The sequence below is a fragment of the Solea solea genome, chromosome 1 (assembly GCF_958295425.1).
Source record: "Solea solea chromosome 1, fSolSol10.1, whole genome shotgun sequence".
NCBI lineage: Eukaryota > Metazoa > Chordata > Actinopteri > Pleuronectiformes > Soleidae > Solea > Solea solea.
Genome location: NC_081134.1, coordinates 38,208,434 through 38,224,969, shown reverse-complemented (window position 1 = coordinate 38,224,969; position 16,536 = coordinate 38,208,434). Strand labels below are relative to the sequence as shown.

The 16,536-nt window shown below is 41.7% G+C and overlaps 1 protein-coding gene across 1 annotated transcript in view; it reads left to right on the top strand.

Annotated features, from left to right (window-relative positions):
• The window catches only part of stau2 (staufen double-stranded RNA binding protein 2), a 79,308-nt gene that overhangs the window by 26,740 nt on the left and 36,032 nt on the right, over positions 1 to 16,536 (top strand). The window contains exons 8-12 of the mRNA XM_058636261.1: positions 2,501 to 2,713; positions 3,151 to 3,288; positions 5,858 to 5,986; positions 8,096 to 8,153; positions 15,398 to 15,750. Coding sequence (XP_058492244.1) covers positions 2,501 to 2,713; positions 3,151 to 3,288; positions 5,858 to 5,986; positions 8,096 to 8,153; positions 15,398 to 15,750 — 891 coding nt within the window. The remainder of the gene's footprint in view (positions 1 to 2,500; positions 2,714 to 3,150; positions 3,289 to 5,857; positions 5,987 to 8,095; positions 8,154 to 15,397; positions 15,751 to 16,536) is intronic.

The following is a 16,536-nucleotide window of genomic DNA, read 5'->3' as shown; positions in this document are numbered from 1 at the left end:
AATGACCGTGAAAGTAAATCAAACATTAAACGACTGCAGGCTGTTTCAGAACTTGATGAAATGGTTTGTCCAATAGTGCTATCACTTTTTTCCAAAAATCTTGCTTGAATGAACGTGACACACGGTATTTCACTTCCCTGCACACACACAGATGCACACGATGACAGATGCGTGTGTGTGATGCATCTGCCGACTATGAAGCCAACAGCTGAATCCACTGTTACCTTGCCATCTATGGTGTAGAACCAGAAATACTTGCACAGGCAGAATTCATATGCTTTAGTTTGGGGATTGTCAGCTCAGGACATAAAAGCTTGGTTTTTTTTAGTCCATTGACACCACAAAACCAACATAACGTCACTGTTACGTCTTCCTCTGATCTGCAAAGAGGGCATGGATGCAAGCCAATCTGTGCTCACAGTGCCCTCTGCTGGACAACTGGTTGTTATGTTACGCAGTCTTCAGCGCTCGTGGGCTGTATATTTTAGAGTTGAACCGATTTTTAAGGTTTGAGTTTGAACTTAACCACCTAAACTCGAATAGATATTGTAATTACAGATAAAAAGTGACATCCTGTTGTCAGAGAATGTGGTTTTGTTTGTGGAAAGCAAGCCTTTGTATTACCATCCTGCTCAGCCACATAAGCTGAACACTTACACATGTTTGAAGGAGTCTGTAATGAGCAAGGAGGGAAAGTGAGGGATTAAGTGAGTACAGATACAGAATTTAGAGCAGCAGCAGAAGCTTCATCTTTAGAGACTTGTGCTTTCTGGCCCATAACCAAACACATCTACGTTTTGTTAGTAGCTCATATTTATTCTCTTAAAGTGGTATAGTGTCGGCCGACCAGTGCCCAGAAATGTGCTGTGTCATTATCAGCACGGAGTTGAAACAACTCGGAAAGAAGAGTTGAATGTTGTAATGTGCACGATGCTGCCATGTTGCGTTTCCTTTTTCTGGTGATGAGCAAGACCAGAGCATATCCCCCGGGTGGAGGAGAGCTTGCCTGTTAGCTTGGACAGCTAACACTTCAAGGCTTGTCTGCAACACACATCTTTGCATGCTGTATACTTGCAGGAATGTTGACAGTTACACTGACAGCAAACATGGGGCCAAGTGTCAGCAGTGTTAACAAGCATGTCCTGCAGTCACGTACTTGGAATAAAAAAGAGCCTCAATATAATCCCTTTTTTGTGAAGTCAATGCCAGAATTGAATGTCAAGAGGTTTTTTTTTTTTCCTATAAGCTGAAAAAAGAGTTACCTTGTGCGCTCGTCCACTGAGGTCTGCTGTGATCCTCATAATGGAAAAATATGGCATCTACTGATGTCCTTGTTCAACACAAAATGTGTGACTGTGCAGACCAGATGTAGCAAATGTGCATGTTCCAAGTGTTACAAGTGAGATCAGGTGCATGTTCGTGGAACACCAGACCGATGTGTACCCTTTAGTATGAATGGAACCATGGGCAGACAGGGAATGCATAGATTACAGAGAGCGTTTAAGTTTTGGACCTGACCCTTTTTAGTTTGCTCTTAAGAAACAAACCAGCTTTCTCATTTTAGATTCTTATTTGACTAAAACACTAGTTTGTACAGGTATATTGCTCTGGCAGGGAAGGAGAGGTGTGCACATAATGTCCTTTGTCCTCGTCAAGGTCTGGTATTAGTCTGTGTTGATGTGTTAAGTATTTGAGGAATGCTAAAGGTTCCACTTATAATTTTTAATCTGCTTTATCGGTCACTAGGTTTAAATTAACTGTTTCAAGATGGCATCTGATTGCTGCAATTTGTGCTGTCTGCACCACAAATGAAGCTCAAGTGAAGGAGAACAGAAGAGGCGGCGAAGAAAGAGAGTTTTGTGGAAATAGCTAGAGAAAACACTTCCATGCAGCAGCTATAGCTCGAGGGGGAGAACGATAGAAAGTCAGCAAGCTGTGCTCTTCCACCAGTGTGTTTTTCTAAATAGGGTTGGGGAGAAGCCCACCTGCTACACACACTAACACACACTCACACTGTTCTTAGACTTCACAGGAAGTGGATGTGATTGCAGAAGCATGACCTAACGCCAGCCGGTGTTTGTTTTAGGTCTCCCAGGTGACCAGAGGCTAGAGGAAGGAAACTGAGCCTTCATCACTTGGGACTGTCATCTAGGAACATGTTACTTTTCATAATGTGTCAGTGTGTGTGTGTGTGTGTTTCGTATATGAATAACACACACATGTCTGGGCAGCACTCTGACCAGCAAGAGCAGATGTTTTGGACCAACTATTAAGCTGCTTGCAGAGCAAGCTGCGCGCACACACACACACACACACATATCATAGACTTGCATATTAAGCTTTATTTTGCTTTATTTTCTGTCTTTACTGCATTCCTACTGTCTGTGTTTTTGTTTCCTGTACAACATTGCACAACCATTTTATTCATACTGTATATAAGCGAACCTTTTATTTAACATTTTATTTACACAAGACGCACACGTCCACCTTGTGTCACCAGGTGTTGAAGGAGAGTGGCCCCCCGCACATGAAAAGCTTCCTGACTCGCGTCACTGTGGGGGAGTTCTCTGCCGAAGGTGAGGGCAACAGCAAGAAGCTGTCCAAAAAGCGTGCTGCCCTGTCCATCCTGCAGGACCTGAAGAAGCTTCCCTTCATTCCAGCTGTGGAGAAACCCAAGACACACTATAAGAAACGCACCAAGACCATCCTCAAGGTACAGCAGCTGGGTGGAGAAAGGAAAAAGTGTTGGTGTAAAAGCAGGGAATGATTTTATCCACTGAGTTACCACTATTGCTGAAGACAGGTGTACTCAAAGTACAGTGATGCAGTCAGTCCTAATATTTATAAGCACAGCAGAATTATTAGTTGCTAGTATCAGTTACATAAAAAGATGCTTTCCCCTACTTGTCACTTTATGTCCCTGCCAAGACCTGACATAAACATTTGATCTGAGTGATCCAATCACAAGTACAGATCTGAATGCATCCATGCTTTTCTGCATGCAGTTTTCATGTTCTCTTTATGTGGAGGATAGAGCCTTAGACAATAAATGAATGAATATTGAACATATGAAGGACAATTCACCTTATATGGTAACTCCAGCGTGTCAGCACCTTTGACAATAAAACAACTGGAATCATGTCTCTCCAGACGGGACCAGACTACGGCCAAGGCATGAATCCAATCAGCCGTCTAGCCCAAATCCAACAGGCCAAGAAGGAGAAGGAGCCCGAGTACCTGCTGCTTTCTGAGAGGGGGATGCCCCGACGCCGAGAGTTTATCATGCAGGTTAGTAATGAATTTGTTTATCATATTGTCATATTTCAAATTACAGTAAACATTTTTTTTAACCAGAATCCAGTTTCTGGACAGTTTTAGTTGATTCAGGCTTATGTAAATGAAAAGGGACTGAGATGAGAAGGATGGGAATTATGTGTCCACATGAGCTTTGTGATCATGTGCTCAATTTTATGTTAATGGATAAGTTAAAAGAAACAGACTACGATTTGGTGGATAAAGAATATGGTTGAAGTTTATTCATTACCTTGTGGTTAAAACAAGCAGATGGCAAGAGCAAGAATAAAGGCCCTCTGTCTGACCAAAGGAAGCCAGCAGCATTATATAACCTCTCCTCCCGGGACGATGATCCAGTTTCCTATTTTTGTCATGTCTGCACATCCAGCCCAATCCTGCATTCAGTCAACATACTCCATGATGTAAAGCCCGTGGTAGAAACACGATTGCACCAAACCTTTGCTCTGTCGCTCATTTCTGCAGCCTTTTGTACCAACTACCAGTCACTTTGGTCAGTTGCAACATCTGAAGACTTTAACTTATGGTGATTTGACTCTTATCAAAGCACTGTTTTAAGGGACTAAGACAACACTAACCAAAAATTACAAAACCTACAATGTTATAATAAATAGGATTACATTACATGTCATTTAGCAGACGCTTTTATCCAAAGCGACTTACAATGGAATTGAGTACAATCAGCCAGGGGTGGAATCGAACTTGCGACCATGATGTCTTTCGCACACAGGGTAGGGTCTTAACCACTGAGCCACTCCACCCCAATTAAGATTAAGTAGTGTATCTTCATTATGTCATAATATGTCTTCACTGTTTTTGCAACAATCAACTGACTTTCACACGCAATACTCAGTCCTTTTCTCTGTTTCTCACCCCCCATTGAAATTACCCCCTTAAAAGTTCCCTTTAATGTTAATTATTATTAATGTTATGTATCATAGATTAACGTCCATCTTTATAGCTCTGTTGTGTCCTCGGTGAAGCAGCCAACATAATATCAATTGCCATTTACTTTGCTGCTCATAAAGAAAACATAGCAATGGTGCTCGACGCTTCAGAGACTTATTACTGTGGCTGTGTAGTAAGGAGCCAGTGTTCATTAACGGAATAAAATGCTCGGTCTTGCTTCAGCGATGACCTTTAACACCTAACAAAGTTATCGATGAGCTGCTGTTCATCAGTAACCAGAGCAAGGAATTTGTTTGGACACCTATTTCAGAGTTGAGCTGTATTTGGATTTGTGGTTTCTTTTTAGCTCTGTTGCTAGTATTAGACAAATAACTAGCAAAGCTGGCATAGCTCAGTTTATATAAAATGTACATTTTACATTTTAACTGCAGTTTCTCTGTCTATCTGTCTTTCTGAGTCATATTCCACTCCTTGCCTCCCTAAATCGTTTCTTTTCACAAAACAAACAAAGCTCGTCTTAGCATCAGGGAGTAATTCAGCCTCAAACCTATTCTCCATGCCTCTTTGATAAACACACTGAGCCCCAGCGAGTGTGTGTGTTCCTTTTGTCAGTCCACTTACTCGTCTAAAAATGTCCACATTGTTTCCCTCAGTAGAGAGTGGGCCTCAAATGAGTCTTTTATTTAAATCATCACCCATCTTACGAAAACAAGAGGCTTCACTTTGTGTCAGAAGCCTCTTTGGCATTGATGATTTTTTTTAATTAAATAAAATATAATTGTGTTATTTGTTTTATTTGTTGAGGCACTCCTGCTCATTGTATGTTGTGGCCTACTTTATACGTTCAGGCCAGCTCTTGGTAAGCATGTCGGACCACTTTTGAGTAAGCGCAGTGAAGTCCAACTGTTCACAGGCTTTGGCTTCCAGAGTGGTATTTGTACAGTGTAATTGTCTGTTTGCATAACATAACGACGTCTGATATGCTCTTGGAAATATCTGCTTACATTCTGTGTAGACAGATTTAATGTTTTGGGATCACTGAAAAACAAACACTTCACTTGGAGGCTTTTTTGTGTGAGGCAAATCGCATGGCTGACTCAAATTGGGAAGCAGAGCCGTGTTTTCTCCTGCAAGTGTGAAAAACTGCAGCAAAATCATGGAAAAACCTAGCAACCAGTCCTGACGTCACCTGGAAGAATCTAAAACTCCCATTTGAAGCCTCCAGAATTGCAATTAGGCCAGCACCATGTTGAGGTTTTGCATACGAACGTTCACCTCCAACCAGGCTTCTACTGGACAGTCATGCTCTATTGAAGAAGGCCTGAAATTAGCAATTGATCCGGTAAACGGATGATGTTTATTTGTGTCGTAAATATAATTAAAACGTATTATTGCAATGAGTTGAATCATCCCCTGGTGGCTATTTAATGCAATACTAGGTTTGCTTCAGCCAGGAAACCAAGAGATCCCATCCATAATAAAATACAATATGGGAAAAACTACAATTTAAGGTATCAAGTAAGCCACTGGCATCTTAACGGGTGTCTGTGTTGCCCCATTATCTGTATTTCATATATACACACTTTAACAAGACTCTTTTCCTGTGTTTATTTTTTTTACATCTGTGTACATGCAGGTGAAGGTGAATAATGAGGTTGCCACGGGAACAGGACCGAACAAGAAGGTAGCTAAGCGGAACGCAGCCGAGGCGATGTTGCTGCAGCTGGGATACAAGGCCTCTACAGTCCCTCAGAACCCTACCGAGGTGCGAACTCTACTTTACTGCTGATTCCAACTCTAGCTCACATCTTATATGTGTCTCACTCTTTGAGATGTGTAACTGTTTTAGACTGGTTTACTTTGTATGATTTTGGTGTCCTACAAATGAGCCGAAACAAAAAAAAACACTCACACAGACAAATTGTGCTGGACAAACAGTCAAATAGGGTATAATTATTATATGATGTATGCATATTGGGCAGCATATTTTTTGTAGATGACCACAATGAAACTATTTTATGTTGCAATAGACACTATTATAATATTGTCCCCCAATCCTATCGAGTGCTTTCACAGTTTTTTGGTGTTGATATCATTGTGTGTCATGCACAGTAATAGAATTAAAAATAAAATTACTAGATTGAGTGACCCCAATTTCCACTTTCTCTCATAGCCATCTGACAGTGTAGCATTTTTTGACAGCTGTCTGTTTATTAGCACATCAATGGATGACTTACAGTGACCGTGAGTAAAGGAGAAAAAGGAAATTGTGTTGTATTGAATAATAACATACTAACATCTTTTAACATTAGACTCTTTATCTCAGCATATTTTTTTGTTTAAGTGCAAAATTGCTTCTATGATGCACCCATGTTCTATAATGGCAAGAAAACCTCTGCAAACCCTACATGCACACACTCAAATGTTATCGAGAACATTACGCAATTGGTATTCTGGACATGCTAGCAGCATGACTCTAGGGATCCTGATGCTGGTTGGTGAACATCCATGCAGCTGTATGCGGAAGGATTACATAAAACAATTCTGTGCACCACCATTATTTTGTCTATGCGTCTATCTCTACAGCCGTGTGCAGAATCCATGAAATAATTATACTCAGTCAATTCTCAGATCCCAGGAATCCCAGTCCTGGTAATCTGTTATGTAATCTGTTCAGCTCCTCTGCACTGACTGTGTTTGCAAGCAGCAATTGATCACATCAACTGCATTCAGCTCATTGGTTTTTTTTAAGCTCAAGGGAGCAGATTTAGATTGAAATGATGTTACATAACATATACAGGGCTATACGGCGTTTCCCCAGACAGCTCATTAGTTTGATATGTGCAGCTGCATATATTTTACTCTGACAGCCATACCGTAAAGCTAGTAATGACACAATGCTCATATCACAATGACTGAAGTTCAGAAACTAAAACCCAATTTGCATTTAATGTTCGTCTTTACCTTCATCCCCATCCTGTGTCGATTATTCAATGTTACCCCAATAAAACAAATGTACTAAAGCTTTAGCACATCACGTTTTTGAAAGTGCTGCACAGTTAAAAATGCTCTAGCTGCATGTGATGACAAGGAAACGTCAGAGTGTTGCACCCAAGTTATTGGATTTCTGTTCTCACCATCACAAGTTTAACTCGTTGGCCCTGAAAACCACCATGTTTTGATGTCTGAGGTTTCAGATAAATGAGCGTATGCGTACTGGAAATAAGCAGAGTGATCCTTGTGGTTACACTCATGGCTGAATATTTAGACAGGATGGAGTTAGCTTGACAACTCTGAAAACATCTCTATAAAAATCAGATGAATGCCCTACTTTTCTTTAGATCCGTAGACAACCCTGAGCTCTGTGGAATAATTAAACAATATCCTGTTTTGTAGGATAGGTTGTCTTTTTTTTTAGAGCTCTTTCTCTGTCTCTCGTCCTTTCCCCTCTTCCCTTTTTGTTGCCAACTGTGTTGCACTACATCCCCATCAAGGGACTGTGGGTGATCTGTGAAGTGTGAAGAGAGTGCATGAAGGGGGATTTGTTTACAACCACGTCATCTCTTTAGCTGTCACACACATCAGAAATTATTTGTGTTTCTGTTTCACACACGTGTGTTTGTGCATACCTCAGCAAAGGACACACATCAAATAGGAGCGTCTTTATTGTCGCTGAACATTGACAACCCCTTTAATTAAGTAGCTGGCCTAGACAGACACTAGGCTCCTTAAGCATCCCCTCATTTGAGCGTCCGTCTCTTTGTGGCCCAAACAGTAGGAAGGAACTTGTCTGACATGCATGAAGAAGCTGTCTGTTCAAGAATCTACATCTCTCTTACCTCCCCCTTGTCTCCTTCTCTCCACATCACTACAGATGGACAACAAAGGCTGGAATGGACAAAAGGCGTCTTTTACCGAAGCAACAAGCAACAGTGAGTATCTGCACGTCTCCCTGTATCTCTCTCCACTTCCTTCTCCTCCTTCTCGCCGGCTGTCCATCGTTCCCTCCATCCCGCAGGTGGTTTTAGCCGAGGAGATGGCCCGGCGTTTAATCTCTGTGACTGGTCAATGGGCCTCTGACTGTCAGCTTAATCGGCCGTGCGTCCTCGTGGGGAGCCTGCGAATTCAGGCTCATTCATACAGGCTTACAGAGCCAGCAAACTGAGGCCCTCTGGGGTGTCCCCCCACTGCCTTCCTGTGCAAAAACGTAGCCTTTCACTCAGGATTAAAACACAAGCACACTGGAGCACAGATGCACACAAACATTCCCTTAATCTTACGCACACAGAGAGACAAAGCCCATCATGAGGCAGGATATGTGACGATGTGATACAGGGATTTTTTCATACAAGATATATCTCAATTAGCTATGTCTAACACATGCCAAGTCCATAATAAGATAAAAAACACATGAAAGGTACAGGAACTTTGAAGTGACCTAATTGCTATCAAACCTGATATAAATATATAACCTGATATGAGAATAAAATTAACCCACTATATGTATGTAAGCACATGTTCCACATGCTTTAATTGCTGCTTTCAGGAGACCGCCATTACGATGGTTTTGGTCCAGCATTTGTACTCCAAACCGGTTTGACTTGAACTTGGACTCGGACTTGAGCATTGAGTGCGCTTTGATGCGGAAGTTGAAGACGAGTAACTCAAACTTTTTAACTTCTGTCAAAATGAATTGTCCGTTTAAAAAAAGTAAAGAAAAGTAAAAGGTTGACGGAATTAACGCAGCTGTGTTGTGTTCCCTCTGTGGCGGCTGACTCTTGAGAGAGAGCGAGCAGCACTAGGTGCAGCTTCATGCGCCACAGAGAATCAATCATGACAGCTCAGATCGGGTCGGAGAGATAACAAACCGAGCCCCTGACCCAAACCAGAGCCCAGTGCTGCTAATCAAAGCTACATTGAGATTTCCTTCATCGCAGACATGTGCAGTGTAAATTAAAGTAATGCACGCACAGATATCAAACAAAACACCAGCATCAGCATGACGGAACTAGACTCAAAGCTGATTATCATCTCCAAATATGTTCTGCTTCTATGATGAGGCTGCTCTACACACAGCCGTCATCATGCATTCTGTATTGCAAATTCATTGAAAAGATAAAAATGTGTGTTTAAAGTTCAGTTCAGTGTTTTTTGCATCGTGGAATATGGGAAAAAAACATTCTGTGCTCGAAATTTTAGGTAATATCACCCACCTGTTGTGTAACTTACACAGATTGTTGTAGGTAGAAATTTTGTTTTTCCCAGGCTTAACAATTGTTTAGTTTCCCAGTACGCTGAAGAATGTCCCATCAGCATCGTTCTGCAAGCTGCAAAAATCCAACACATACTCTGTTGACTCAACTGCAAGTAAACACGGCTACGTCTCTGTCCATCTGTCTCTGTCTGAAATGGAACCAGATATGAAGCGAACACAGAGATATGTCAAAGACCGCGTCCTCCGTCATTCTCTTATTAGGGAACAATTCTCTACTTATGGAAATTTTAAACCATAGACAAAATACTATGATGACTTGATTTATGTATATGGGAATGTGACGGCCTCAAGGGGCATTTTATTTATAGAGGTTAAAGGACTCAATGATCCTTCACTAAAAAGTTTAAGGCTGCAATTTCAAAGGAAACAGCTGGTCTCTATCAGCTGCTTCTCTTGTTAAGTTGGCTGTCTTGTCTGTAATCAAAATAAAAACAATGAAAAACTCTCTCTCCTCACCAAAGTCAAAATGCTATTTCAAGAACCTTACATTCTATTTTCAGTTGCTTTCCTGGTCTCCAGTGTCTGGCAGTGATGTTGTTTTTCCATTCATTCCACATGCTGTAGGATTTGATTAAGTTAATATTTATTACAGATGAAACTTGTTTGGCAAATAAGTCATAATTGTGAGATTTACATGCATTTCTGTACCTGAGCTGAATCTGTTGTGATGTCCCAGCTTGGAAAAAAACCGACACACTGCGAGCAGTTTCACGACTGATGTCAGCTAAGTAAATGCCAGCAGCTGGAGAAAGAGCAGTTTAAAGGACAGATGAATAGTCTGTTAAATGTGGAGCAGCCGAGTGGAAAACAAACAGATAGCCCCTATTCGAAGAGGCTTTTGGCAGCACTGCCAGCTTAGGCCTGTAGAGGAGAACTGGTCTGATATTTCAACTTTTCCATGATGAAAAGCACAGAGCTGGTTGGTAAGACAAATCACTCGGACTTGTAGGCAGAATTTATGCAGCACTAAATTGTGTTTATACATAAATGATTGCTCTCCTGGATAAACTTATTTTGCTGGTTGTGGTTATTATGGTAGCCATTCTTCAAGCGTTGCTTGATTTCCTCCAGAGCAAAGCTCCTTGGGAAACGGTCTTCCTTATTTGGTGTTTGTTTCCTGTTGCTGGCTTGAAGTGTGCCTTTGGTCCTGTGCCATTCCAACTCAAATAGTTTATCTCGCACTCAGCATGAGGCTCAACTGTCTGTTAATTACCTCTTTAAAGTTGCCCAAACCACAGAACACTCACACGACGCTAATGTCTGAATAATGTTTATTGCATAAACACCATTTACAACTCACTAAAACAGATACAGCTGGTCTCAGTTTTCTGTGCGTGTGTTTATAATTGCTGAGTAGGAGATATTTCTGGTCTGTCTGTTGTTTTGATTGACTTAGCTGTTTATTAAATAGAAGTAGCAATAACTGAATCAGTTTGCAGAATTGCAGCATATTCATTTAACTGTGGAATCGGAATGACTGGAATATTTTCAATGTGGTAGCTGAGTAGAAGTTGGTGCTGAAGGGTTTTTATAAAGAAAGCCCTACGCGCACACACCCACACGGTTGTGGGGTTGTGCAGCTGTTCTTCTCATGACACCGCGTTGAAGTTTATTCATTCGGACAGCCTAAACAAAGCGTAATTCCCAACCTTAACCATAACCCGTTAATGCCTCATCTTAACCTAACCACAATGACAATCTTAACCCCAAACAGTTTATCAGAAATGAGGTTCTGTCTCATTAGGACCAAATGTTGGTCTTCATGAGGACTACTGGTTCTGACAAGGTCAGTGTTTATGCCAAAAAGGGTCCTGAATAGGTAACTAAAACATGTACTACACACATACACACTCACACACACACGGCAGCAAGGTTGATTGGTTGTTTATATGATTTGAAATTAAGAACCAAATAATTTGATATTTTGAGTTCAGAATTTAAGGTAATAATTAAAAAAGGTCCATGTTTTACCTGGGAGTCCCCATTTAGTTTGTATCATGTAGGGTGATGTAAATGTGCAATTTAGCATGTAGCGTAATTCACATCCTGCTGTTGGTTTTACGCACTTCTGCTGATTGACATTTGGTGGCAGTGGAATTCCAACAAATGTTTCAATGTGCTAACAAAAGCAGCAGGGGAGAAGACCCTGGGCGAAGAAACTGCAAATGTAAATATTGCACAATATATAAATTAAAAAAATTGTGTCATAAGAAAGAAACTGCACACAACATGATTTTAGTTTTGGCTCAAAGATGCACACAATGGGATTTGGTGAGAAACACAACATGTTACTCCAAACTGGCTTCAGGAGAACTCCACAGGTCCAATAAAATAAAACTTTACAAGGTTCTTGAAGTAATACCCCTAACGATTCCAGTTCTAATTTATTTCATCACACCAACGGACGCTGATGGGTACGACAAGTCTCTCTAAACAATAAAGGGCCTCAGTTCCTCTCGGGACAAGTGACCACATCATAGAGCAACAACTGTTACAGATGCTCAACAGAAGAAGAGCAATTTGTGAATCCTAGTGGTGGGAATTCCATCTCTTCTCTGCCAATGGTCTTATTTGAAGGTGTATTGATTGAAAACATTCAATATTACGTCGATAGTATGTCTTTGACTCATTCCTCAATTAATGTATTTGTAAAGAAAACAGCCATCCCATTAAACTCATCACTACATCCACAATGTCTGCTTAATGTGCTTTAGTTGTGTTACCATAACCCTGGCCGATTAGATGAGCTTGACCTCTGCCTGTACAACAACTTTGCCTCCAAATGAATGCTTTGAATGTGGAATTTACTTGGCAAATGTACAGTAAGTTAATTAAATCACTCGGGGAAACGTGTTCATCTGTATATATAAGTTTCTTAAAGCCCCCGTTTGGTGTGATCTAAAGATAAAAGCTGACAAACTGAGCTTCTTTAGGGAGTGACAGAGACACTGCTGTGAAGGAGACACATCTTCTGCTACCTCTTTGTGACACACACTCAGACAAAGACAAGTCAGGGCGATGAGAATTGGGAGGAAACTTTTTGTGAGTGTGTCACGGAGTACAGTGCACTCCTGACTTTTAACTCCACTAGGAACCTGCTATTATTATATTTGCCCATTGATTTGATAGGTTTTGGAAAAGTGTTGCGTTGGAGCTTAGTACAAATTTCCACAAAACAGTTACAGTGGACTCAGCATTGTTGTTGTTTTTTAGTATACCTAAAGGTCAGCTCCAGGACAGATGACTTTTGCTTCCAGAGAAGCCTCGCTCAGTCACACAATGGTACAGAGAAACATTTAAGATTGTTATTTTTAAGGACAACAATTGTGACTTGATAATATATGGCAAGCCTTTCTTGATCATTTTCCTAGTGATCTTGTTAATTTATTGCAGGAAGGGCTCCCACACTTTGTTTTTGCAAGTAAATCATAGACTGGAAAAAGGTTTTCCTTTGACATGACTCTAACTAAAAATAACAATGTATATGACCCCTGTTGGTGAAGTTAATGTACACTATTTCATTCTTGTAATTTGGTCTGTGTTGTTTTTTTTTCTTTTGCTCATGAAAGTGGAAAACTAATTTAAAACTATTTAAAAGTTACACAGTACAGTTTTGAATGCATCACTAATTACAATCTACGACATGTATGTTACCATCTCATGCAAGTATTACGTTGATGATTGGCTGACCGCTGCGTAATATTCTACTCAAGAGTCAGTCAGTCACATTAAATCATATGGGCAGTTGTCGTTGACTGATTTGCCGCCACAGGAACAGTGTTTATATCACCTTTGAAATGAACCACAACTTGACTGTGCATGTGTGTCACAGGTTAGCTCCAGCACTTAAACAAGTAGCACTCCTGCTCTGGTGGCAGCATTTTGTACAGCAAACTATGAGAAACACAAGCATCGCATGCATGTGTTTGTGTGTGAGTGGATGTGAATGTAAGTGTCCTTTGCCCTGGTGAGCTGTGGGATGCAGTGCTGCTAGAATCAGGGTGGCTTAGAGACAGGAAGGGAGTGCAAAAAGAAGCAAAAAAAGAGTGATTTTTCACTCTTCTATTCCCATGCGTATTGCAGCAGGGCTTTTCACTCGAGTTGCCACATTTCATTTCCTGCTGTGCATATATTTGTGTGTTCGTTGTGTGCATGTGTGAACTATGTGAAGGTCTTGCTCCACCGTGGTGATTTATAGCGGTGGGCTTCGGCCCTATCTGTTTTCGATCAGTCTCATGCTTGACTCTGGCTTCCCTCCAGCGCTCCCCTGGCCCACTGGATGCTGAGCCTGGGTGGGACCCCTCCAAAACTGCTTGGAACCAGCACCACAAACACTCTGTGCTTCACTCTGCTTCTCCCCCTACTCTCTCTTTTTTCTTTTCCTCGACTTGCTCCCACTTCATGTACACAATTTCACAATCACTGTCCTCACGCACAAACACACTCCGTCACTCTTACTTATTCACTCTCACTATGTCTCTGTGTTGCTCTCACGCTCTTGCTTGCCATCTGACACCAGCTTTAAGCACTCAATCACATGCAAACCTCCTCACATGCACTTACACAGACAATCACACACACACTCACATGGATTACATTCACTACCCCCCTCCAGTTCCTCAGAACCCTTTGTCCACTGCTGATGTCATGTTGGCTAACACCTTACATTTTTTATGACGCTACATTTCAGAATGTGAAGGCCTGCAAGTTTTACTTGCGTGTAAATTCAAATTAAAGTTGTCATCATGATTGGGAGGGGGAAAAAATCCTAGCAGTTGTGTCATTGTTGGCATGGGGCAGTTTGTTGTAGTATGAGTAATAAGTCCTGGATTTCATTGCTGTTTCCTTCAGCTTCTCTGCTCTTTTGGAACAAACTGCATTGTTCATAATGGGAAATACTGTCTGCAGGTTCCCAGAAACCCTAGACTAGAGTAAGAGCTATCGCCCTGTGCGTGTATGTCTGTGTGTGTGAGATGGTAATGTTAACTCAAACAGGAAGTGGCCTGTCATTCATGCGCTCACTCTAGTGCTTTCTCCCAGCTGTTGGTCCATACGCACACACACTCTCACTCGGTCTCACATACAAGCCCACAGACAAACGCACAGACACATACACAGCTGGTCTTCCTGTCTCTGGTGACCTTGGCTGGACTTCGGAGGCTCCGCATGGTTTTCACATCCACTTATTCCCACCTCATCCTCCAACTGAGCTGGCTCCCAGCTCATCCTTTCTGTTTAAGCCTTTCTCCTCCTTCACTTGTCGTCTTCTTTCACATCTTATATCTGTTCCTCTCACTTCTATCGCAGCTGCAAAGTGATGAAACCCAGTCGTGTTTCCCTCTTCCACCTGTCATGACCATTTCAGGACAGTGATGTGAGAGTACAGAAAGCCAACATTTAGATTCATCCAAATGGTCTAGATTGAATCACAGGGTTTGAGATCTGTTGTGTTCAGCAGGAGGCTACAACCACAGCATGTTTGGATGGGTCGAGCTACACCCTGTTCAAGAAAAATAGCTCAGGATATTTCCACACACATGCAAATATTCTCACAAGAACATTCATCTGAGACCAAACCTGCCTCTCAGTTCTGCCATGTCTGCTTTTAAAACGAGTGAAGCAGTATGCCAATTAGCTGATGTGGTTTCCATCAATTATGAAGTAATTCCTCATTATTCATATTGGTTGTTTAAAATGAGAGAATAGTGTTTCCAAGCAGACACAAGAACTGCCAACATGCACAAAAAATATATTCATCAATTTTTTTTCTAAAGGTCATGAAGACTTCAAGGAGGGCTTGTGAGCAGAGAGAGTTATATGTACACAAGTTTGACACTGAGAAATGACAGCATTAATAACCTTTTCCCACCTATTTCTCTTCTCTCTTCTTGACCCCTTCAGCCCAGAAAGGTCTGCTCCACCTCAGCCCGGACGTCTACCAGGAGATGGAGGCCAGCAGGAAGCAGGGGGGCAATGCTTCAGGCCCTGGTGGCAGTAGTGGCAACTACATAACATCCAAAGACATGGGACCCTGCTCTGCACCACTGCCCCCAGGACACCCCCCATACTACAGCGGTTCACCCTCCTCGCCCAGCCCAACTGCTACTATGGCCAGGGAGCTGCTGCTTAATGGTCAGTCACCCACTGCCGACGCCTCCCTGCCCATAAAGGGGAAGAACCCAGCTTTGCCCTGTGGTGTCTCGGTACAACCCTCACAGCAGCTGGACTACCTGGCTCGCATTCAGGGCTTCCAGGTGAGATGCATCCTGACACGGACATAATGCCACTAGGATACATTTAGACACCTGTTGTAAATTCAACAGATACAAAACAATATCTCATTATAAAGTTATTTTGACATGATTGAAGTAAAGATACATAAAAGTCGAGGTGAGGCAAACTTTATGAAATCAACATTTGCCCATACTCTCCATGGGAAAAATATCACAGAATTTCTGGTTGAAATTGACCTAATCCTACACCGTGATAAGTGAAGTTATCAAAATGATGGTCACAGCTCACAGAGTTGCATTTAGTTATTGAAATTAGTTAAATTTATCCACATCGCAATTGTGTTGTTTTTTTGGGGTAGAGGCTAGATCACGGAGGCCTCCATTTTGATAGGCTTACAATTGTTTCCAGTTTCACATTTATTTCACTTCTGGAATGTAGGCTTGTATTTCATTTTAACTGGCATCAATTACATCATGAAAGTCGTCCATGAATCATTTCATAAACTGCAGACACCCTGTGGTACGGCCATACAGTATGCACACATGCTGAAGTGACAGCAGACAGATGTTTGCGTGACCATGCAAAAGTATGACCACCACCACCACCCCCACCCACACACACACTTGCCAACACCCCCGTGGCCTGATTCTTTTCCCTTTTGTGCCACTGCTATAAATAAGACTGTGGTTTTGGTCAACCTGTGGGGTTGAACCAAACAAACAAACACAGCCACATGTGCACCACTTGAAACCTCTCTGCTTGAGAGTCACAGACTCTCGGGATCAAGACGCACTTACATAGCAAAG